Below are 23,120 nucleotides of genomic sequence, written 5' to 3'. Positions count from 1 at the left end.
ACAGTTCATCATTGTGTTTGTGTTTAGTCTGAGCAATTCATTTCCTTCCAGACAGTTAGACCATTCTCGGGGGAGTGGGTCATTTTGTTTGACTCTGCTGCATGTCTGATTTTTGTTTGAACTCTAAGATGATATTGTATTCCCTATTTCCTTCCCTTCACTACGGTGACCCTGAAATGCAAAGCACAAGAACAAAACAAACAAACACAATTATTCGCAAACTCAAAAAAACCCACACAGAAACACAAAAGACAACAAGCAAATTAAAAAAATCACAAACAAACTTTCCCAACCTACCAACCACTTCCAGCAGGAAAGATTTGCTCTACTTGGTCTTTTGTAGTCCTCTGATTGGCTCGAAAAAAGTTCAGTACTAGTTACAGTATAATAGCCAAAGAAATTACTGAACATTTATTTTTTAGAATTAAGTCTGCCCTCCATAATTTGTGTCATTTACAACATCTTATTTTTGTCAGGCAAGTTTTTCTGCAATGAAACAAAATTACAGCGTAGAATGGATGAAAGTAAAACACTTGGGGCCTCATTGTCTCCCATCCCCTCAAAATTGGACTGGCTTGCTGAAGAGAAACAAACACAATATCACACTAATACAGGCAAAAAATGCATTAAACATTAATGGTGACTTTGCGGTTTTGATCATTTATTTTTAAATGTTTCTATGCCGGCCCATTGGAGTATAGCTTTATATGAAACCAGTCTGTGGTGCAAAAAAAGGATCTAAGATTGACCATGTCAATCATCAGCTTTCCGTCAGGACTCCTTTTTGAGCATTCTTACATTCTTTGATCAGCTGTTTAAAAAAAAAGGAATTATTGGCTAATTTTGCATGTTTTTCACTATTCTCTCTTTTCATTCCTCCTTTGTCCAGTGTAATGTGTCCATGTCATTTCAGCTGTTGAAACCTTCAAACTGTGTGCCGCTCTGTCGCAGTGATGCATAGCCAGATGAATCTCCTTGAAATATGTCAACTCAGCTGGCAGACAGCGCGAGACAGACAGGGGGGTGATAAATGACGCCTGCAGCCAGTCTTTGTTAGATTTTTTTTTTAACCGTGTGATTTTCTGCTTCATTTCATATTTTCAAACCATCTTCATTTCCGCCAGTGATTGATGCGTTAGATAATTCTTCCAAAGGCAAATGATGATATCCACAAATGACATCAGAAGTCAGTTGAGTGTTTACTACAATAAAATAGCTTCAATATAATGAATCCAATTACTTGAGTCGAGAGTGTCATCTTGACAAAATTTGTTCTTGTGAAGAGGTTTACATAATAGTACACAAACCCTTTTAGGGAATAATTGTACAAATGTCTTGTAAATAGTCCAGACTTTTTGTGCTCCCCCCAAAAAACAGTACAGGAAGCGAATCATTGTTGATTCCTGTTTTCATTATCATTCTTGGTAACGAGAACATTTCAGGTCCTTTTTTAGGTCCTTTCCCATGATCTTTTATTGTTGTTTTTTTTTTCAAATAGAATTCTCACCCACTCAAGAACTTGCGTTCTTAGACTCGCACAGCCGAAATCAGGCCTTTCCCATTTTTGATCAATCAATAACCCCCTGCTGTCGTCTCAGCTGTCATCAAGGTCCAGAATGAAGGGAGACGGTTTCCCCGTGCTGAGAGGGAGGAGGTGCAATGCTTTGCTCAACGGCAGCTTGACAGCAAATTAGCATCTGTCCACAAACACGTTGGCAATTTCTCAATTTGTTTTCTTGTTCATTCTCCAGTCCAAAGACAAGTCCTTCATCAAGATTCAAACGCAATTTGCGAAGCGGGCTTGCTAATCACTACCCTATCATGCTGCCTGCACATAAAGGAGCGAAATGAATGTATATAAAGGAGCGAAAAAATGCACTTGAATTACTTCTTGGAAAGATGTTAATGCCTATTGTCGAGGTGCCCTTTGCGATGCTAAAAAGGGGTGTTCATCATTGCCTTGATATTGTGCGTTTATCCGGCGAGTAACTTTACAAAGTCCTTGCTTTGTGTTCCTGTCAAAAAAAGCAGCGGGATCTTGACAAAGGTGTTAGACGGTAGCTGCTGGGCCCACCCTTAAAAAGCCTCCGTGAACTGCGTCCTGGCCATTGGCCAAGCTCGTCAACCTGAAGTACAGTACAGATGGGACTAATGAAGCAGGCGAAAGTGGATCTCTCATTAATCATCAGCGGTGTTATCTTCGTCCATCTGTGTGTGAAAAAGTGGCTGTCCTTAAGTGATCTACGAGCACATTACCAAAAGCTTCTGAGGTTCTTAGTGATGCACTTAAAGTCATTAATTGGAGCTATTTGATGTAGAACTATTATTCAAGTAGCTCATCTGCAGGTAACTAACATGTAAAATCAGTAATTGAACGAGACATGCATGCTCGTGGATGCCTACGTCCAAATGACAATATTCTCGACAGTGTACGCAGCCATATATGTGCCATAAAAGCTGCTCAACTCTTGTCAGTGCCTTGCCCAAGGACACCTTCAGAGTACGGCAAGGCAAGGCAGCCTTATCTAGAAAGAACATTTCATACACAAGTCACACAACCAAAGGCACAACACTTAGAAGCCTTTACATGGAAAGTAGCTAAAGGAAAGCGAAGCAGAGAAAAGTAGCTTCACCAAATTACAAAAACAACAATTAACAACACCATTTAAACACCAGAACAAACGATTGAAAGACTTTTAAAAGTAAAGAAATATAAAGTTGCGTGCTGGAGCCTATCCCGTGTGTCTTCGGGCAGTAGGCTGGGTACACCAGGAACTGGTTAGCAGCCAATCACAGGGCACCCAGATAACCATTCACACTCACACCTAGGGACAATTTGGTTTGCCCAATCAACCTGCTATGCATGTTTTTGGAATGTGGGAGGACACCGGAGTACAAGAAGTAAACCCACACATGCACGAGGAGAACATGCAAACTCCACACAGGAAGGCTGGAGCCGGAATCGAACACTGCCCCTTACCATCAAATTGATGTAAAAATGCTCAAAAGACCACAAAAGACGCTGGAGAGACGATGTCACCCAGCTGGCCTGGGAACGCCTTGAGATCCCCCGGGGAGAGCTGGAAGAAGTAGCTAGAGAGAGGGAAGTCTGGGCTTCCCTGCTAAAGCTGCTGCCCCCGCGACCCGGCCCCGGATAAGTGGTAGAAGATGGATAGATGGATAGACCTTAATCAAAACCGTCATCAAAGGTATGGAAAGGTGGTGGATATCATTTTTAAGACGGATTTTAAAGCATTAGCAGTCGTCACCTCTTTGACAACTAACATTTTTTCAGCAATCCCGCAGTGGGGTTTCATCTCGGACCCAAATGGTTCCTAAGCACATGTACTCAAGGAGCCGATGCCACCCCATGGACCTGCATATCACTGTCTACAACCTTGTAGAACTAGAACAAAAAGCTTCTCTCCGAGGCTTTATTCATCAATGTATAACATATGTCGTATTATAAAACAGTGTTGCTTTGTTTCTCATGGCAGTAGTACAAGAATACAACCGGAGAAATGATTCATTCACACATAAACGTTTGTTCTCTCTGATGGACATAAAGGGAATTCTAAAGTTCAGTGTTATTTGTTCCATTCATCTGGTTGCCCACATTGATATTGTGGAAACAAAAATGTTTAGCTTACATTCTCTCGTTTTGAATCTTGAAAACCGTAGTGAACCCAGCGATGTCCCTCATCAGTGTGACAGTCTGAGTGTTCTGAAGAGCACCCTTACCTCTCTGAGCTCATCCGCCCCTACACACCTGCCCGGCGCCTCGGGTCTGTGGACCAGACTTTGCTAGAAGTACCAAGAACTAAACTGAGGCTCAGAGGGGATCGAGCCTTTTCTGTTGCTGGTCCCTCCTCTCTGGAATGACCTCCCACTGAACATTCGGCAAGCCTCCTCGCTGCCCATCTTCAAAGCCCTCCTCAAAACTCACTTGTATTCTTTGGCGTTCGACTCAGCATGACTTAGATTTGTTCTCGATTTTACTGTTTGGTGCTTTCTACCGCCTTTTATTACCGATTTGTCTTACTGTTTATTGTGCATGTTAAATTGCTCCATGTACAGCACTTTGTAAACAGCGATGGCTGTTTGAAAGTGCTCTATAAATACGGTTGACTTGACTTGACCCTATCATGGAAATTCACATTGCTTTGTCCACATCTGACCTCCTTGCTAGAAACAAACTTTACCCTATATTGGAACATTATTGAGCTCTTCATCGAGGCGTTTGATTTTTCACAACCCATTCCCGTGAGCTGTGAGCAATGTTCCCTCTAAGCTGCGCGCGTGAGCAATTGCGCACTTCACTCACCCGCTCAGCGCACGCTGCGACAGCTGGCGCGTGCGCTACGCACACACGTCTACATTCATTCCTTCATTTGCACCCCACTCTAATGTACAAACAGGACACCAGACAATTCCCACTTCCATTTCAGTTCGAGTAGTGCGACCGAGGGTGCGCACTGAGTTCTTGACGATGGCTTGATGCATACATTCACACATTCGCTTTTCCTCACCACAGACGAGAAGCTGCAGGCGAAGCGCGGACCGCTCCATTCAGGAAGTCTAAACATGGACGTAGTTTACGAGCCTCTTGAATGAGGCTCTTCCGCGCATTTCAAAGGTCAGGTAAACAGGAATTGAAACATCGAGCGTTCCCTTTTTTTTTTTTGTAGAAGTGGCTTGATGGCGGTTACTTTCAGGGGTTTTGCAAGCTCATTTGTATGTAGTGAACAATTGATTATTTGCTGTGACTCAAAGTAAGAGTCCCCAAAAGTTTTGAAAAAGTCAGATGGTATTGAATCGATGTAGCTAGTTGATGGTTTCGACAGCCGAACCAAGTCCGTTATAGTTTTGTGATCCACCGTATCAAATTCTGTCATGGTAATTGACTTATACCCGTGATTTTCGATTGTTGCATCCATTTCTAATTTTGCTAGTTTGTTCCTGTTTGACCTGAGGGATTGCACTTGAAGACTCAAGTAGCAGGCAAATTCATTGCATTTATATGTTGAGAGGAGATCTGGCGCGATTTGATTTTGGGAATGTGCCGGTTTATCAACCACGGCCAATAGAATGTACTGTATGTATTGTTGAGGTTCTAACTAGTGAGTTCAGAAGTGTTGTCGATCTTTTACTAACTCTGTTAAAATTACAGAGACTTAAAATGTCTGTACAGGTCAAAATGAGGCATAGCAACATCTGATTGGATAAAAAAAAAACAAAAAAACCCCACAAATCACCGCAAGCCGTGGAGCAAAGACACACACTGAAATTAAGTTGAAAATGTATTCAAAGAATTCATCCAAGTTGTCAATGCAGATCAGTGCTTTTGAACGTATTTGAGCCAGCAGAGAAAGCTTTGAAGGCCCTGACTCCTTACTGTACACCACTGATAACTTCCCTTTTCCTGCTTTCAAATAAATTAACTTTCCCATTACTGCTTCACCAGAGTTCAGCGTGTCCCTTTGCTGTTCCATTTGTCTGAACGCAGTCCGTCATGTGAAACTATGTTGTGATAAGGCCTGGTAAATGCAGGAAAGCAGAGCGGGGGTGTGGAGAGCTTTCCCAAACCGCAGACAGGGCGTGTGTTTGTTTATCATCTGTCTGCTTTTTGCACCAACATCGGCTCTCCTTACCGCATTCGACTGTCTTGTTACCTCTTCTTTTCACTTTCAAACCCACACTGCGTATTCTGGATCTGACGTCCACCCCCATCAAATCTATTCCCTTTAAAATCACGGGTAGGGGTTTTCACGTTTTTGTTTATGACGTCATTTATTTTGAACCTTTAGTTTCTTTCCTCATGTTTTCACTTTTATGCTCTTGAGCACAACCAAATGAAATGCTGTTACCCCTCTGTTAAAATCAGTCGTTTCCCGATACCCCAAACCTACCAAAAACTTCTTCCTTCTTTTCTGTGGTAATTCTTTTTTTTTCCTGCCCAGGATTCAAAAGCGCAGTACTCAGCACTTTTGAAATGTAAATAAAGTTTTGTTTTTTTCCTCCTCCTCCACTAGCCCTGTTTATCAGGCCGACTTCAAAGTGCCACATGGTACTCTATCTCTCCCCGGTTCTGTGAAATAGGGTCACGGGCGGCGCTTGGCTTTCAGAGAAACTTTTTCCTTTCATGTAAGAACCTTGTGGGCGAGAGGAACTAAAGGGGGCCATGCCAGGCAGCCACCCACCTACCATACAATTGGTGACACACACACACACACACACACACACACACACGCGCGAGATCCGTCTGCTCTGTATGTCAAAGGAGTGTGAGTGGGTGGTTATGGATGAAGGTTATTTTGGTGGCAGCAGTTAGTCTTGGGGATGTTTTCATTTCACCTGTTGTTTCACTGAGCTTTTCCCTCTCTTCTTTTATTGTCCTCTCCAGCTTTGATGGGATCAGCGTGAGCGTTTGAGACTGCACCAACAGGACAAATGACAGAGGAACAGAGAGGGTGAACGAGAGCAAGCCAAATTGTACAAATTGGAGAAGGACAAGGCTGCACGTTGATTAGCCTGTGACTGAGCCCAAGAAGACGGAGGCAGGCATAGAAGACAAGGGGCTGCTGGAAATGGATGAGATGCTTGTCTGCAGACAGACAGATTAAGAGGTGTGCCAAAAATTCATACGCTATTGGTCACGACTGCCAGCCTGCCGCGAGGAGGATGGACTGCAGTTCAACCACGTCATACTCTCAAAAATCCCTGACCTTCATCCACCCTCTTTGGCTCCGACTCCAAACTCAAATCATTGGCTCAAGCTCAAGAAAAGACTTCTTTGCACTCATCCGCATGCCACCCTCTTGAACAGTTACTTTGTAACTTGGTGACAGAGCGGTAGCGCTACGCCACAAAGGCAACCGAACCATCTCACCCCTGCATCTCAGCTTGCAGCACAAGAAGACTTGTGAGCGTGATATGTTTCCATGCACGTGGGCAGCTGATGATGAAAAATGGCAGGGAGTCCGGTAGGAGATGCACCTTCTTTGCCCCACTGGCATTGGGTCTGACCAGTTAAGGTTGGCCTGTCGGCCATTGCAGCATTGGCAACGGCTGTCTCAGTGCTGGAGGGAGCACTATGCAGCAAACTGACTCACCAGACACAAATTCATTCAAAGGTAAATGCCGATATTATCTGTTTTTGCTCTGTCTGTGTGTGTGTGTATTAGATTACAAATATTTAGTAAAGTTTGGCATTTCTGCAATGGTTACAAACAATAATTGTGTTTTGAAATGATTTTGAAACTCTACTCCAGTTGCTAAAATTGCTCAAGCAGCAGTTTTATCAGTCCTGGGCAACATTTAAGCTATAGAAAGAATATCTTTCCTGATAAACGCAAAACCTCTGACTGTTGCAGCACACCTACTGGACACTATTTGAAGCCTCACCACGCACACACACACAACTCACAAAAAGTTGGGGATATTTGGCTTTGGGGTGAAAATGAATTCAATCTTTTACAGGTGAACTTCGTGTGACCTTCTCTAAGCTTTTGAATGCACATATCCAACTGTTAAATGTTTCAGTACTTTTTGCACCAGTTGCTGTTCTCTAAGAAGGAGCTTAACAACAGGCGTTTTCATCCTTGAATCGACCAATTCATGTCCTGGTTGAATTACTCATACTTTTCACATTTTGACATCATGAGACCAAGACGACACCTAACAGTGGCTTAACAGTACCTTGCCAGTGTGATGCTTCAAACAGGACGTTCTCAGACGGAAGTGCCCACTGAGCTTAAAGTGTTACAGAATGTCATCAGCAGGTTGCAGCAGAGATACAGAGAGACTGGAAGAGTCACAGAAAGAGGTAGAAGTGGACATCCTTGAGCCACATCCCGTGCTCATGACCGCAACATTGTTCACAATGGCCTGAGAAACCGGATGATGAATGCCACTCAACTTCGGGCATGTTGAAGGGAGGTGAGAGGCCCCCAAGTGTCACGTCAGCATTCAAAACCATTTACATCACCGTCGTCGAGATGCCGCCTGACCATACCACCAAGCACAGGCATCGTTGTCTTGCATGGGCCAGGGAGCATTTAAGGCTGAACGAGAGCCCTGTGGGCCTCAGTCCTGTTCTCTGATCAAAGTCGATTTGCGGTGACCAGAAATGATGGAGAAGTCACGAAGAGCCCTACGCATCAGCCGCTGTTATCACCAGACGAGCTTTTGGTGATGGCGGTGTTACAGTGTGGGCAGGTAGGTCCACTCGGTACAGAACCGCCCTACACTTTGTGAAAGCCCATACTACCTGAATAACATTCTGAATTCAGTGATTGTGCCCCAACATGAACAACAAGGGCCTAATTTCATCTTCATGGACGACAATGTTCCAGCTCATCAAGGTCGTATCATCAGGGAATGGCTGTCGGAGAGTGGTGTACCTGAAATGGATAGGTCTGCATTTTCACCAGGATCTGAAATCTATTTAAAACCTGTGGGGTCCGCTGAATCGCCGTGTTGAGGCTCTAAATTCTGCAGACCGGAACCTCAAAGACCTGAGGGCTGCCCTTCAAGAAGAGTGGAATGCCATGCCTTAGCAGACAATAAGTCGATTTGTGAACAGCACAAGACGTCATTGTCAAGCTGCAATTGATGCTCAAGGGCACATGACGAGCTATTGAGACTTTGATTTCTTTCTTTTTGTGGTGTACCCACCATTGTTAACTTTTGTCTCAATGAAATGTTTGAGATGAAGAAATCACCTGTGATTCTTTCTATTTCAATGTCCTACTTTCAAGATATGATGTATCACAATAGCTTACATCTCAGCTTTTTACGTTTTCCATAAATTTCTTCACCTGAAAGCCAAATGTCCCAAACTTTTTGGGGAGTAGAATACTGTATATCTAGTAAATAAAATCTAGGGAATGTGCAAGTGTTTTAGTGATGTAGTAATTTTTTGACAAGATTCTATTCTTCTTTTGTGAATTCATATATTGATCATGGAGAAAAATATTGGCAGTAATGATTTCTTCCTGGAAGCACTGCTGCATTACGGTGTTTCTATGGGTGTCCTACAAATTTTTATTGATTCGTTATCCTTAACAGTAAACTGTGTCAATTCATCTTGAGACATGTGAGATGTTCGGGATGATAACTGAATGACGTGCCGTTGGAATCTCATATTGTCATTGGTATGATAAATTGAGTTCCACAGTCGGTTGGAGGAATAAAAGCTGTAAATCAGGAGTCCCCCAAACTACGGCCCGCGGGCACATTTGACCTGGCCCTCTAACCCTCCTGTTGTCCTCGGGTCAAAATGACCCGTCACTGTGCTAAAAACGCCCCAAAAAAACTCTAAATGATCATTTTTTAACTTGAAATTTTATGACCTTTCCTAGATTGTGCCCAACTGCAGAAAAAAATGAAATGTTTTTATTCACATTTCCATGAAAGCTGTACAAAAAAAAGTACAAAGGTGGTCTTCGGGGCAAAATGACCCATGACGCAAATAGGGTTGAAATCAAGGTCACAAAGTTATTTACACACAATAGAATGTTTCATTGTTTTAGTTGTGTCTAAGTTCAATTAGTAGAACACGTGAACAAGACGGTAGCAGACATAAACAAGACAAGATAGGTGGCGTTCTCGTAGATGGCAGAACTTTTTTTTGTGGATTTCAAGGGGCTATAAAGAGAGAGAGTTGTTAAGTTATTAATTATTTCCTGTTTTTTTCTGTGAAGAACTCATAGAGGGTTATTTAGTTATTATTTATTTCATTAAAAGTGTTATTTGTTTCCTGACTTGTTTTTCTGTAAAGAACCTGGAAAGGGTTATTTGGTTATGTGTGGCTTTCTGGGAAACAATAAATTTTTTAAGCTCCCCTACGATCGTTTATGTTACAAACTGACACCGGCCCCCCATCAGAGAAGGGAAAAGTTATGTGGCCCTCACAGGAAAAAGTTTGGGGACCCCTGCTGTAAATAGACATCTTCATTATTATATACAGTAACTCGAGAAGATACTTCTTTATTAGCGTAGCCTTTTCACAACAACTGCAACTGTAGCAAAGCGGACAACAGAATATAAACGTAAAAACGTGAAAAAGGTATGTAAAATAAATACAAACACCTCAACATACTGAATAATACATGGAATCATTTACATTTCCATAGGCCACAAAAGTCATTGATGCATTGTTATCTGATAGATGCCCTATTCAGGTTTTCTTCTTGCAGGATTATTCAGCCCAACTCTTCCAAACTGCATAAAACAAGCGGTCGTAAGCAGCATTTGTTGAGTCCCATTTTATGTTGGCGAGGTTAGCGTTGTCACCATCTTGATGCATTTAAATGAGAGATTTGGACATGTGCGCGGCGAGCATCCTCAAACTCATTCAGTCTGCCGCGATTGTATCAGTTTTCCCTTCAGGTTGCTATGACCTACCCTTATTTAATCCCCAATTCACCATAAAGTGGACAGAATGACAAATTGAGCATCTTGCTGAGTGAGCACGTCAGTACAACCATCAAGGACGTGTGCATTCTTGTCACAATTTAAAACTGTTCCCTGATTGATGTCTTAATAACTAGTCTGTGGCAGGCTTTTGTCAAAATACCCCATAGAAATATCCGAAAGTTTCGATACATTGGTGGCAATGGAGAGTTTGGGCAAGTTCACATGATCTTGTGGAGCGCATTTTGCTTCACTAAAATTGGTTATCATAGTGAATGTGTTATTTGTCAATAATCCAGTTAAATAAATTATAGAAATTGTTTTTCTAGCTCACTAAAACAAAAAACATTTTTTGTTTTCTTTTTGCTGATGTGTTCAGACGGTAGGGGGACTCGCTAGAATCATATTACATTTTATTCACCCTGCTTCCTTGCAAAAATCAAGCCAGTTTTGGTGGTCGTCTGTCCCATGCAAGTGAACAAGCACTGACCCTGCGCTTGAGTCATCCATCCAGCCATTTTGAACACCGCTTATCCTGATGGGGGCCATGGGAGCCTGTCCTCGCTGACTTCGGGCCGGAGGCAGACTACACCCTGAGCTGGTTGCCAGGGTGTAGGTCATGTGACATTCACAAGCTGAGCCATGAGCAACTGTGATGTCATTTTCTGTCGACAGCAAGGGGCAAAATGGCCACCGCTTGAGATGGATAAAAACGAGTGGATTTTGCTGCTTAATTCTTATTCCACCAATGCAGTATGAAGTAGAATGACTAGTGGTGCTACACAGAACATATGACTGTGAACACATTTTCCGAATTGACTTCCTCTTTAATGGCTAGCATGCACACATTTTCAGAGAGAATGTAGTGTTTGGTGATTTCACATTTGATGAGTGGGAAGGCACTCCGGAGACCCACATATTTGTACACAACCAATGAAAGTACATTTTTCAAGATACATCTCTTTTGAATATTTTAACACTCCTGGAAATATTTTCTTGCACCTTGCTGTTATGATCAGTGTGGTCAACAACTATGAATATGGAAAAGTCTCTTCTCTTTTGTTTTTCAAGGCATGTGTTGCATAATGCATTAGTCTTGCACACTTGCCTATGCCCGTGTGTGCGTGCGTGCATGTGTGTCAGTCTGTTGTGGTCTGTTTCAACAGAGGTCCCGAGGGGTCGGGGGTGGGGGGGGGGGAGTCATCATTGCCAATAAACACAAGCACTGACATTCAGATGTAGGCAGACAGCAGTGGTCAATAGCAACAAGGTTAAAACAAGGTCTGTTTACTGTGCGTAGTTCACGTCAGGTAAAATAAATTTACACGCTCTGTCTAGACTTGTAATCAGTCCATCTGTGTCCATGTGTATGGACACAGATGTCTGCTTCAATAGATTTCTTTCCATTCTGATTCTTTTCATGTGACAAGTATGCTTGCTCACCTGGCTAGCAAAGGACCAAGACCGGATGACTGAAACTGTAGAATAAAAGCTTGGCATCATATTTATCAACTGGATTTCTGACCATTTTCCCATAGCATTTCCCATCTGTGCAGTCTGCTTTCCCAGGTGATAGAGGACTCCCTCATTGTTACAATTAAACTCGACATAGACACTTTAGTTGAAATAAATGCGTTTTCAGTTAAAATGAATTACTAGTTTAGATATGAATCGATGAAAAGAAAAACTGAAGAAACAAACCTTTTTAAAATGTGACATGATGGCTGGTGGCAGGTGTTGTAATATCAAAATTGCATCGCATTTGACTCTAAACTGTATTGTGTTACTGTATAGAAAAAAAACACACCAGTAAACTAAGCGATTTCAATCATGCCTTAAACCACCTACTATTACATTTTACTTTTCCAAAGCGGTCATGTGAGAAACTAGCATTGTTGTCAAGGGCAACACCAACATCCCAAACCTAATATTGTGCCATATTACTGTAATATCATATTTATTGTAAGCAGGTAATCGTACTTAGGTTATTTACTTGTGTAGTAGACATGGTATGTTGTTAGACAACATTATAAGCAATGGAGACTCTGTTGTAGTTTACAACACGGGTTGAGAATGAGTTGGTCTATGGAGGGGCGGCCCGGTAGTCCAGTGGTTAGCACGTCGGCTTCACAGTGCAGAGGTACCGGGTTCGATTCCAGCTCCGGCCTCCCTGTGTGGAGTTTGCATGTTCTCCCCGTTTTCTCCGGGTGCTCCAGTTTCCTCCCACATTCCAAAAACATGTGTGGCAGGCTGATTGAACACTCTAAATTGTCCCTAGGTGTGAGTGTGAGTGCGAATGGTTGTTTGTTTCTGTGTGCCATGCGATTGGCTGGCAACCGATTCAGGGTGTCCCCTGCCTACTGCCCGAAGACAGCTGGGATAGGCTCCAGCACCCCCCGCGACCCTAGTGAGGATCAAGCGGCTCGGAAGATGGTCTATGGAGCTCCTCACTTTGGACACAGGGGTATTGGGATCAATTCCTTCAGCATGGTGGTTGACTGGTTAGCACGTCGGCCTCACAGTGCAGAGATACATGGATCAATCCCAGCTCCGGGATGTTCTCCCCGTGTCTGCGTGGGTTTTTTCCGGGAACTCCGGTTTCCTCCCACATTCCAAAAAAATGCATGGCAGGCTGATTGAACACTCTAAATTGTCCCTAGGTGTGGATGGTTGTTCGTCTGTGTGTGCCCTCCGATTGGCTGGCAAACAGTTGAGGGTTTTCCCCGCCTACTGCCCGAAGACAGCTGGGATCGGCTCTGGCATGCCCACTATCCTTGTGAGGATACAGTGGTTGAGATGTAATATAATGAAATGTAATCACAAATGTTTTGAAGAGTGGGGCGCCTTGTGTGAAGTATTTTGGACATAAGCAATTTACCCCAAAAATGTCTCAACTCTATTCTCAGTGTGCATTTGATGCATTTCATCATTCAGGGCTGAGTCCCCCCGCTGAGAAAACAACTCCGGTAACTAACATGCGCTTCAGGTTATAAAAGAAGCCAAAAGCCAAAGTCTAACCACTTTTGGCAAGTGGATTAAAAAAATTAAAAAAAAAAATTCCCCCCAATGACAAAAGCTAAAGACCTGTGTTTGAATGTTAACAAGCTGCTTCTGGGGGTTGCTTGATGGTGCAGAAAGCTTTAAACCACATGGTTCAAATGCCGCATTTCCGATAATTTTTCTCCATAGTGACACAACGCGTGATGGTTTTTTTTTTCATGTGTTCAGTGAATGTATAAATTAAACACAATTAAATCTTGGCTGCCATATATTGCAAAAGAGAGGAGGGTGTCACATTGAGTGACTGAACCTGTACCGCTAAATTTACTTATCCAGCTATATTGCCGCCGCTTGTAGAAAAGAGGAAAAAATGACACGTCTGACAATGCTGCTGGTGCTCTGCAAAGTACATTTTAGAGTAAGGCTCCCACTACTTCTTCATTTTTGCTGCCATGTTTTCAAATAACCTACCGTAGTCAATCACAGAGCTTTTCCTGCAAAATCATCCCCAACTCGAGTCTCAGTTTTCTCGGTTGGATGCAATCTTCGTCTCTGTCACTGGTCGCCTTTCTCTGACCATCTCAGTTTATCTAAAACTGCCTATCATCTCCTCCTCCCTCTTTGTTGTCCGCCTCTTGCGGTGTGGTCTTCCACCAAAGTCATTCCATATTGAGCTGTCTCCGTGTGGAGCCCTTGCCCATCCGTGACTGACGGGTCAGGGTTATTAGAGGAGGCGTTACCTTCGGCCGCCCGCTCTTGGGCCCGAGGCTTCAAACACATCTCTATTATTCATCTCTAATAAGCTTGGCATTTCAGATTGATCCTGGAGATTGATTCTGAAGCTACCTACCGTTTGTTTGACCGAGTTGCGAGTATTCTACTAAAATTACATTACGGGGAAGTATGACTATGCATGTAGAGTTAAAACATCAAAACAATAACATTTTGTATTCTATTGTCATAGTTGATTGAATTTGGCAACATGATGAGACGACAATGAATAAGGAAGACACCGCAAAGAGCACCAAGAGTTGAACAAGAACAATCCCTTACATCGAGCCATCTACTAAGCTCTATTTGATTTGTCTTTGACCCTCCTCCACTACTATCCCACTTGGAAGAATACCAAAATATCAAATAATCACGAGGCACATGTGAATTTGGTGTGAACCACCAAATAGATCGCTTGTTTTGCATGACTGATGATAACATTTTCTTCACCCAAACACTTAGAGCGCTGTGAAAAAGTATCCCCCCCCTCCCCCCGCCGCCCCGAGTTCAAGTTCACAGGCAACACCTTCGTACCAAATATGTTGAATCAAAAAAGCACATCAATAGAATCTGTCAGAGAAAGTGAAGTAGGCTACGAGATCTCAAGAAACAAACACCGCCACGATCCAAAGACATTAACATATATATATTGAAATCTGAAACCCTATGCCTAAAGGCTTCAATAATATACAAAAATTTTTTGGTGCCCAAAGACCTTTGTGCAAAAGTGTATATATATAAAATTTGTAATTGCATTTTAAAATGTCTTTTTTTTCTTCACTTATTCTTTAGTATTTAAAAATGATCATTTTATTTTTTTATTTTGTGATAAGTGCTAAGTTATACTATTATAATATTAATGACTGCAACTCTGAAGTTGTTTAGATGTGAACTTTTAATCGACTGTGTTTTACTGCTCTTTTAAGTTTGTGCCATGGTATCGAAGTACTTCATGCAGACATGGTATCAAAGTTGAAACTTTTACATTGTGACCACACTATTTGAGCACCAACGGCAAATGCACGTTTGCCGTTCCTATTTGGGAGTCCACCATGCCAGGTCATAAGAATGTTGCTAACACCAGGACCACTGTTGGCATTATTGGCAAACTGAAAAATAAATCGCTCGAGCCACTGAAAAAGTCACTAAATATTGCAACGCTTTTGCTCAATTGGAAATGCGGATGATGAGCCTTGCTCTTCTTTTCATATAGTGCCCACAAGTGCACTTCAAAATGAAAGCAAATCGTATTTATGTTTGTATTACAACTTCACTGACAGTGCATGCTGGCCAGAGACTGTCGGGACGGGCTGGACGTGACCCACCGGCTTTTAGATCCGGCCTGTTTTAGATGGCCATCAGTTCATTCCCTGTGTCACATACAGTATTTTCACCAGGCCGGGTGTGGTGGATTTTTTACCAGCTGACTTTGCTTGAGAGTTGGGGTACACCTCGAACTGGTCGCCAGCCACTCGCTGGGCACACCTGATGAATGCTGATGGTGGAAACTCACTTTTGAACCTGTTAAATTGAAACCAATGCTGTACTCTTTCTTTAGAAAAAGGAGCTCATCAAGGATGATAGTATTTAAATTAATTCATTTTAATTTAAATTTATTTAGTTTAGTTAATTTTGTTTATTTAGTGAGGTGGCACGGCATCTCACAATTCGTATTGCTCAGTGCTGAGCAAAGTATTTGATGATGGGCGTCTGAAAATGACACGTCTGCTCTTGCTTATTCCTTTTTTTCCCCCATGGCAAAGGCACAGATTTTTCTGTGCACGCTTGCACAACCGATCTTGATTTGTTTAGCTGAGCAGGCAGCCAGACTGCCTATCTCCTCTGATTCAGTTGGTGATAGAGGTTACCGAGTTTAAGATGTTATTTTGGATCTGCCTTTCGGCGTTGCCTTTCGTGCTGAGATGCACCGCTTGGACGGCCCCGCGGTGTGTGGGTGTGTGAATACGTGTTGTTTTGGTACAAGCTTAATATGTGAAATGTAATAATATTTTTTGCTTGTGTGGGCGTATACATGATCGCAGCTTTGAAGTTGACAATGGACAACCCAAAGTCATACAGTGTTTATAAGCTAGCCACTCGATTGTGAAAATTAACCTTGAGTTTTCAATACCATTAGCTTAAGCGCAGCCAGAGTCAAAGTATGTTCAAATGGGATGCACTAGTCTGTTTTGGAGGAAAGCGCATGGAAGGGTGATCCATTTGATGATACTTTAATGGTTTCATCAAGATAAAGAGTATTCTTCTTGCATGTACAGTATATAGCTGTGGATTCATGTACAGTAGCTGTTTTGTATGTTTAAGCTCAAGGACTCATAAATTGCGCAAGGAACACCATTCGGGGGTTTAAACATACCTTGTTCATGGTTTGACTGATTGCCCAAATGTACTTGCATCTTGTAGCTGTCCTGTGAAAAAACACGTGCTTCCATTTTTGTCCAAAGGGGACCCTTTGGACACGTTAAAAAAAAAAAAGACTTTACGCATTATGTAGCATAAGAGCAAAGGCCCGCCGCACTGGGATGATGCTTCTGAGCGCATCTTGTACTGAACTGTCGCAAATTACTGTTGATCACACACTCCCACACATTGGACCATGAAACATGTGGACTCCTTGTGATGTCAATCTCTTTCTCTCTCCCTCCCCCATCTGCCTCCGTAAGACAATAGTCATTTGTTGTCTTCAGCTATCGATCAACAGAAAACTTGAATATATGTGGTTAGTTGGTCTGATATGCACATGCAGCACAAGCATGGAAAGTCCACATGACTGACATTGATATCTTTTAGGTTCAGAACTAGATTTTCATATGATAACGATATGTCGCCTAAGCCTCGGGATCACCATATTTAGCTTCATGAGAGGGCCATGCCGTTTTTGGAAGGAGAAAAAACTGGTATGAGCATTATGTGCGGCCGCACAGAACAGCATGGCTGGGGGATAGCAACGTGCCCCGCATCCAACCCACCACCCCATTACATCTTGTCAATCATTGCCCTTTGTATGGGGAATTTGTGCCCTGATGGTGTCGCCCTAGAAGGAAGTTGCCAAAACTCAAATTAATAAAAAGTCACCGGCATGTTTAACTGGCCTCACAATCATACTTTGTAACATACAAGCAGCTGGGACTTAAATAATATTTGTGATAACAAAATGATGGAGTCTAGTTTTTTTCTGATACTGCTAAAATGTTTCCAACATGGGTGTCAAACTCATTTTTGTTGCGGGCCACTTAGGAGTTACGTCTTCCCTCGGAGGGCCATCATGACAGTGAAAAGTTGAATAATCTCATCATATTATTATTTGTACACAACAAATTGATGAATCGCTAGTCTTGAAATCAGTCAACTCTAATAGTTTGGTCGGTTATTGTTCAAGTGAGTGTAAACACAAGGACAAAATTAATTGCAAAATCTCAACATTATTTATTGCACGCTACAACTTTTCATTTTGATACAGATTTTAGCAAAGCTCATGGAAGTTGACACACATGACTTGCTTCCACGGGCCACATATGATGATGTGGCAGGCCGGATCAGGCACCCGGGCCTTGAGTTTGACACCTGTGGTTTACAAGATTATGTTAATATATGCTTGCGCACGCACATGCTGCTCACACACAGGCACTGGACTGCAGGAAGGGGACACATTTTGAAGGTCTCTCTGTTGTTCTCTTACAAGCTTGCACTCCTCCACTGTAGGTATCATTTGCCCTGAGTCAGCACAACGCTGTCATGTTTAATTATCCTAGTAGCCCAAGCAATACAAGGGGAAAAGAGAAGGTGGATAATAGGGGAAAAATGGTGGCAGCAGGGAAGGGAGAGAGGCCAAAATAGGATGAAATTGATTTGAAGCAGGGAGTGCCGGGCACTGAGGAAAATCCGGCAAAAAAGAAGAGCGGTGAAGCTGAAGAACAGTAGTTTGGAGGGGTACCCTATGACTCATTGATGCAATTGCAAAACATTGAATACCTTAGTGGCCTGCAGGTGGACGCTTATTTTATATCAACGACTAACGACTTAGGTTGGCGTTGAGAGAGAGAGAGAGAGAGAGAGAGAGAGAGAGAGAGAGAGAGCAGATGAAATCATCCATCTTTCCAATGTATGTACCGTTTATCCTCATTAGGGTCGCAGAAACTAGAAAGCTCCTCATTTCATTTTCTGTTGAGTGCATTTAAGATAATCAGCAAGTGCAGGTGTCGAAAGGTTTAAAGATGTTGACTGTGGAAGACACAAGGACCTTCAGCACCAGAGCCAAGGGCTGCCTACTTTCCCGCCCGCCCTTCTATCTGTACATTACTTGCTGCACCACCAACCATAAAAAAAAGAAAAAGAAAAAAAACGCAGCAAGTTTGTGGACAGCACCACCCTATTGGTTTTGTCTCAGATGGTGACGAGTCTGCATGCAGGGGCGGAGGTGACTTAAGATTTCAGAGTCAGACAAGTAAAACTAACTGGAGACCGGGTTTATCAATCTTCCCGCCTTAACTCCTGTAAGTTTGGCTGCACATGTGAGCAGACTATTGGCCGCCACAGGAGGTCAATAAATTGGGATAACTACATAAAAAGTGAATCCCTAGTTGAAGCTATTGCATATTATGTTTTTTTTTAAGTTTTGATCTATATACATTTCATTTTTATTATGACCATTTGTTTCCTGTTGCACCATTGGATTTTGTCGCAAAAGTCCAAGTTGCAAATGAATCATTTACTGACAATAGGAATAAATTGATTCCAATATCCGTAAATTTGAAGATAACAGTTAAAATGGTGTTTATCACTTGTATTTGTTTATATTCTTGTCAGTTCAAGTGTTTAAATATGCAGGCTGCATTACTCAAAGCCCAAAGCTGGAAGTGGGAATAAACATTCATTGCTTACTTGAATAATAAATGGAAGTCAGCCATGTTCCAATCATTTTGCTCTCTACGCTTGATGAGTAAAATAAATGGTCATTTGTTGGAAGTTCTAAACAAATCTGGTTATAGGAAATAGAAGTTGAACTCTTGGTTTCCTGTCACATTTTTGTTTTCAGTCAACCCATGAATCCATTTTTTTTTAACCACGTATTCTATTCAGGGCCACAGAGATGCTGGAGCCCATCCCAGCTGACTTTAGGCATCACTTTCTCAGAGCTCTGTATGGAATGAAAACTCAGGAAGACATTCTAAGCACGTTCCACCTTAACTTGTCGCTGCAATCCATACCGTGCTTAGGCATCTTTGACACCGACATCCCAGGTAGTTTGGCTCGTGTGGCCACTCATTATTTAAGATATTACGGTCAGATTCTTAGCGACTTATACATGGATTCAACTGGAGAAATCATGATGTCATGGGCTACACCTGAGTGGTCCTTGATGTCACGAGATATAATCAGTGTGTTTTTCCAACCAGGTGTCACTGAGGATCAACTTGGACGTGGAAATGTATGTTACATGTCATAAACATCTAATTTTTAATGCTGTAGAACGATCTACATTTGAAAGGGAGTTGTGCAGAAACAGCGGCCCCGTGGTCCTCATTTACTCATCATATTCCGACATGAAAACAGATGCATTCCAAACAAATGCCCAAGGACAGCATAATGGCCACACATGCGCGTTGCTAAAATGAGCATCTGCCTCCAGTCTGCCAACGGTGGAGGCAACACTCTGTGCAGCCACACACATACTTGTCAATGTCCCGTTCATGCCACTCTTTTTTTTTTTTTGGTCTCAGTCTGCAAGTCTTTATCCTCTGTGGGATGGAGTCTCTTCTGCTTCCAGAACACTGCAGGAATTCAGAGGAAACGGAAATGGCTACAAAAAAAAAAAGTCTGTATCACGCGGCATCATTTCAATGACCTTTAATGGGAAGTGTTATTTCAAGCGGTCCTGTAATCTTCCGGTGATGTTTTAATCGAGAGGTCATCGAAGTTTGACTTGAATGTGACAGTAATTCTTTTGTCCGTCTTCCTCTGATTTTCCGCTCTTTAGTCGTCCCCATCTTCCTCTGCCCTCTTTCATATCCTCACATTCTTCTTCCGATAGGCACACGCATTAAAGAGGCGACTTTAATTTCATCATGCTTGGTACCGACATACAGCCAACCGAATGCGGTTGCATCCAATCCAGACATATACATTAAAGCGCTATATAAATCAGTATGTATTGTATTGTATTGTATTGTATTGTATTGTATTTCGGAATATGCATAGCAAAATGTAAGTGTGAAGTATAATTATGAGATCCTGTATGAATAATTATATTTCTTGGTAAACATAAAGTAGGTGATATAGTGGAAGAATATAATTGATGTACAGTTATTTATAAATGTGTGCAGGGTTAAGGTAAGGCAAGTGGAGAAATACCTCCCAAGAACCATAAACAGTGCCATCTAGTCAAGAGTGAATAGCAATGTGCAAAACTGAACAGTAAACTGTGCGAAATGTGAGTGCGGCCCTGAGGAAAATGGCAGATGCACAAAGACCATTTTTAGTCCAGTAGTGCAAACTATAAGATAAGATAAGAAAACCTTTATTAGTCTCGCAATGGAGAAATTCCCAATTCACGGCAGCAAAGTTATGAAAGGAAGAAGTAGAACAACAAAATCTAGGAGCTGCTGGAAAGGCCACTCACGCGGCACCATTTTGAAGTCAAAATAACAAAAATAACACAATGCAACACAACACATAGGACACAGACAGTTGTGCAATCTTCAACACTTTTCTGCATACACTTTGTTGTCTGAAGCAGTTATAGATGAAAGAGGAGAGGATCAAAGTGTCCTTTTGCCAGTGGATCAGAGACGTCATGCTGAAAATGTGCACACGTCTGCTACAAGCTAAGTTTTGAAAGCAAACACGAAGCTGTAGCTTTGACGAAAAAGAGATTGGCTCACATCTCCTGTCCCATCATGTAAATCCACTTCAATTCCAAGCCGCGACTCCCAGTTCCACATCCGCATCGGCGCTCCACGCTAACGCTCCTTTCTTCTCATCGTCGGCTCCTCAAGCCTTACATCCATCCAGCCGCAGACCGTTCAACAGCACCGATCTCTCCGCTGGACAAAGTGGGGCTGTGAAAAATGCTGCCCATTACAGGCGCAAGCCCCGGGACTGTCCAGCAACGACAGTCAAATGGCGCCGACATTCCTCCCAGGCAAAAATAGTGCTGGTATACCCATGCTGCCGAGAAGGCGCAACCACCAAGCACAGAGTTTCCTCCTTGATGAATGTTGTGGCCAAAAGATGCTGAAAAAAAGTCCACATCAGGTCCACACGACGTAACAACAAACACAACGTGACAAAACAAACCAAATAAACAACAAAAAAAGCAAGTCTCATGAGAGCACTTGCCGACGGCTGCCTACTCGGGCGCCATCTTGACTTCTATATCATGTCCTATTTTGATGGGAGGCGTCTTTGGCAATGTTTTTGACTTTACTCAAGCATTGTTTGTGATAAATGTCCTCAATGAAGGGTAACTGGAAGCTGTGATGCGACGGACACGCTCCACCGCAGCTCCATCGATGTGGATGAGATGCGCTTGGCTCGACTTGAAGTCCATGATGATCTGCTTGGCCTTTGGGTGTTCAGATCAGCTCCTGTTTTTTGTAGCTTACCGCGATGATGTAATCCACAGCTTGTTTATGGGTTCTCCAGGGTGAAAGTGAAGGCTTGATGGCAGTGTGGAACCTCACAAGTACAACTACCTTCGTCACGGACAAGTTGAAGATGCCTGTGAAGACACTATTTTCTGTGGTTTCCGTGCGTTCATCCTGCTCGGAGTTGAGATCTAGCATGGAAAGTATGTGATGTGTGGCTTTATGTCTTTCAGAGGATCTGCTTTAATAATATCGGCTGTGAAAACAAAAAATAGATGCGGTTAGGCTTGTTAGAAAGTGAGGCAGCCACATGTCCTAAGGGTTGGAGGAGCACAGCAGAAGTGATCTTGAGTTTGGACATACACTGAAAAAAAGGCTGTGTCCCAAATCACAGGCTGCGTCTTCCAAAGGCTGCATTTGCGAGTCGACCGCACAAACAAATTTAGATTTTTATACTGTATTTTCTTTTCTCATTCAGTGTATCAGTCATTATCGACCAACATAACCCACCTTGACTGGGTATAGATGATACTATTCCTTGTAAATGTGCCCCAAATCTGACAGACTGTTCTTGGACACATTTTCAATCGTATCCAGGCTCTGGCTTGGTCAAGTCAACCTGTTTGGAATTGCATATTAATCCATCCATCATACACCCATCCATCCATTTTCGCTTTTCCTCATGAGGGTTATGGGGCGTACTAGTACCTACCCCAGCTAACTTCGGGGAGTAGGCGGTGGACACCCTGAACCGGTTACCAGTCAATTGCAGGGCACACAGAGACGAACAACCATTCATGCTCACAATCACACCTTGGGATCATTTAGAGTGTTCCATTAGCCTGCCATGCATGCTTTGGGGATGTGGGAAGAAACTTGAGTACCTTGAGAAACCCCCCGCAGGCACACGCAAACTCCACACCGGAAGGCCGGAGTCATACTCGAACCCGGCACCACTGTGAGGAGGATGTGCTAAACAGTCGGCCACCGTGCCGCCTGCAATTGTATATGTGCTTTGGATATTTGTCATGCTGATAAAGAAGCTTCAAATTCCGAGAACACAGTGAAGGTTTAATCCCAGAAATGATTCGACATTTGGAACTTTTCATAATTCTTTTAAATTGTCCAAAAGCAGAACCACCTTGCTGTATTTGCTTTGTGGACAATGTCTGAAACTGGAAGATGAACTTTATTTGGAACTGTTCAAAGTCGCTTTCGTATCTTCAGTTGTAAATGTAGCCATGGGTTTGAATTAGTCGGATTAGTTGTGACGACTAGCCCAACTCCTGTTCTGGGAAAGTCTTTTACTTCTATTTCTTCATTTCCACC

The 23,120-nt window shown here is 42.6% G+C and overlaps 1 protein-coding gene across 4 annotated transcripts in view; it reads left to right on the top strand.

Moving 5' to 3' along the window:
* ldlrad4b (low density lipoprotein receptor class A domain containing 4b) overlaps positions 1-23,120 on the top strand; it is a 180,506-nt gene that overhangs the window by 48,535 nt on the left and 108,851 nt on the right. For all 4 annotated transcript variants that reach the window (XM_052065600.1, XM_052065598.1, XM_052065602.1 and 1 more), the window contains exon 2: positions 6,404-7,133. In XM_052065600.1, coding sequence (XP_051921560.1) covers positions 7,094-7,133 — 40 coding nt within the window. In that variant the 5' untranslated portion in view covers positions 6,404-7,093. The remainder of the gene's footprint in view (positions 1-6,403; positions 7,134-23,120) is intronic.

This window comes from Hippocampus zosterae, chromosome 5, assembly GCF_025434085.1.
Source record: "Hippocampus zosterae strain Florida chromosome 5, ASM2543408v3, whole genome shotgun sequence".
NCBI classification, from domain to species: domain Eukaryota; kingdom Metazoa; phylum Chordata; class Actinopteri; order Syngnathiformes; family Syngnathidae; genus Hippocampus; species Hippocampus zosterae.
The sequence above is the reverse complement of the archived record's forward strand: the minus strand, read 5'-3'. Positions and strand labels throughout refer to the sequence as shown.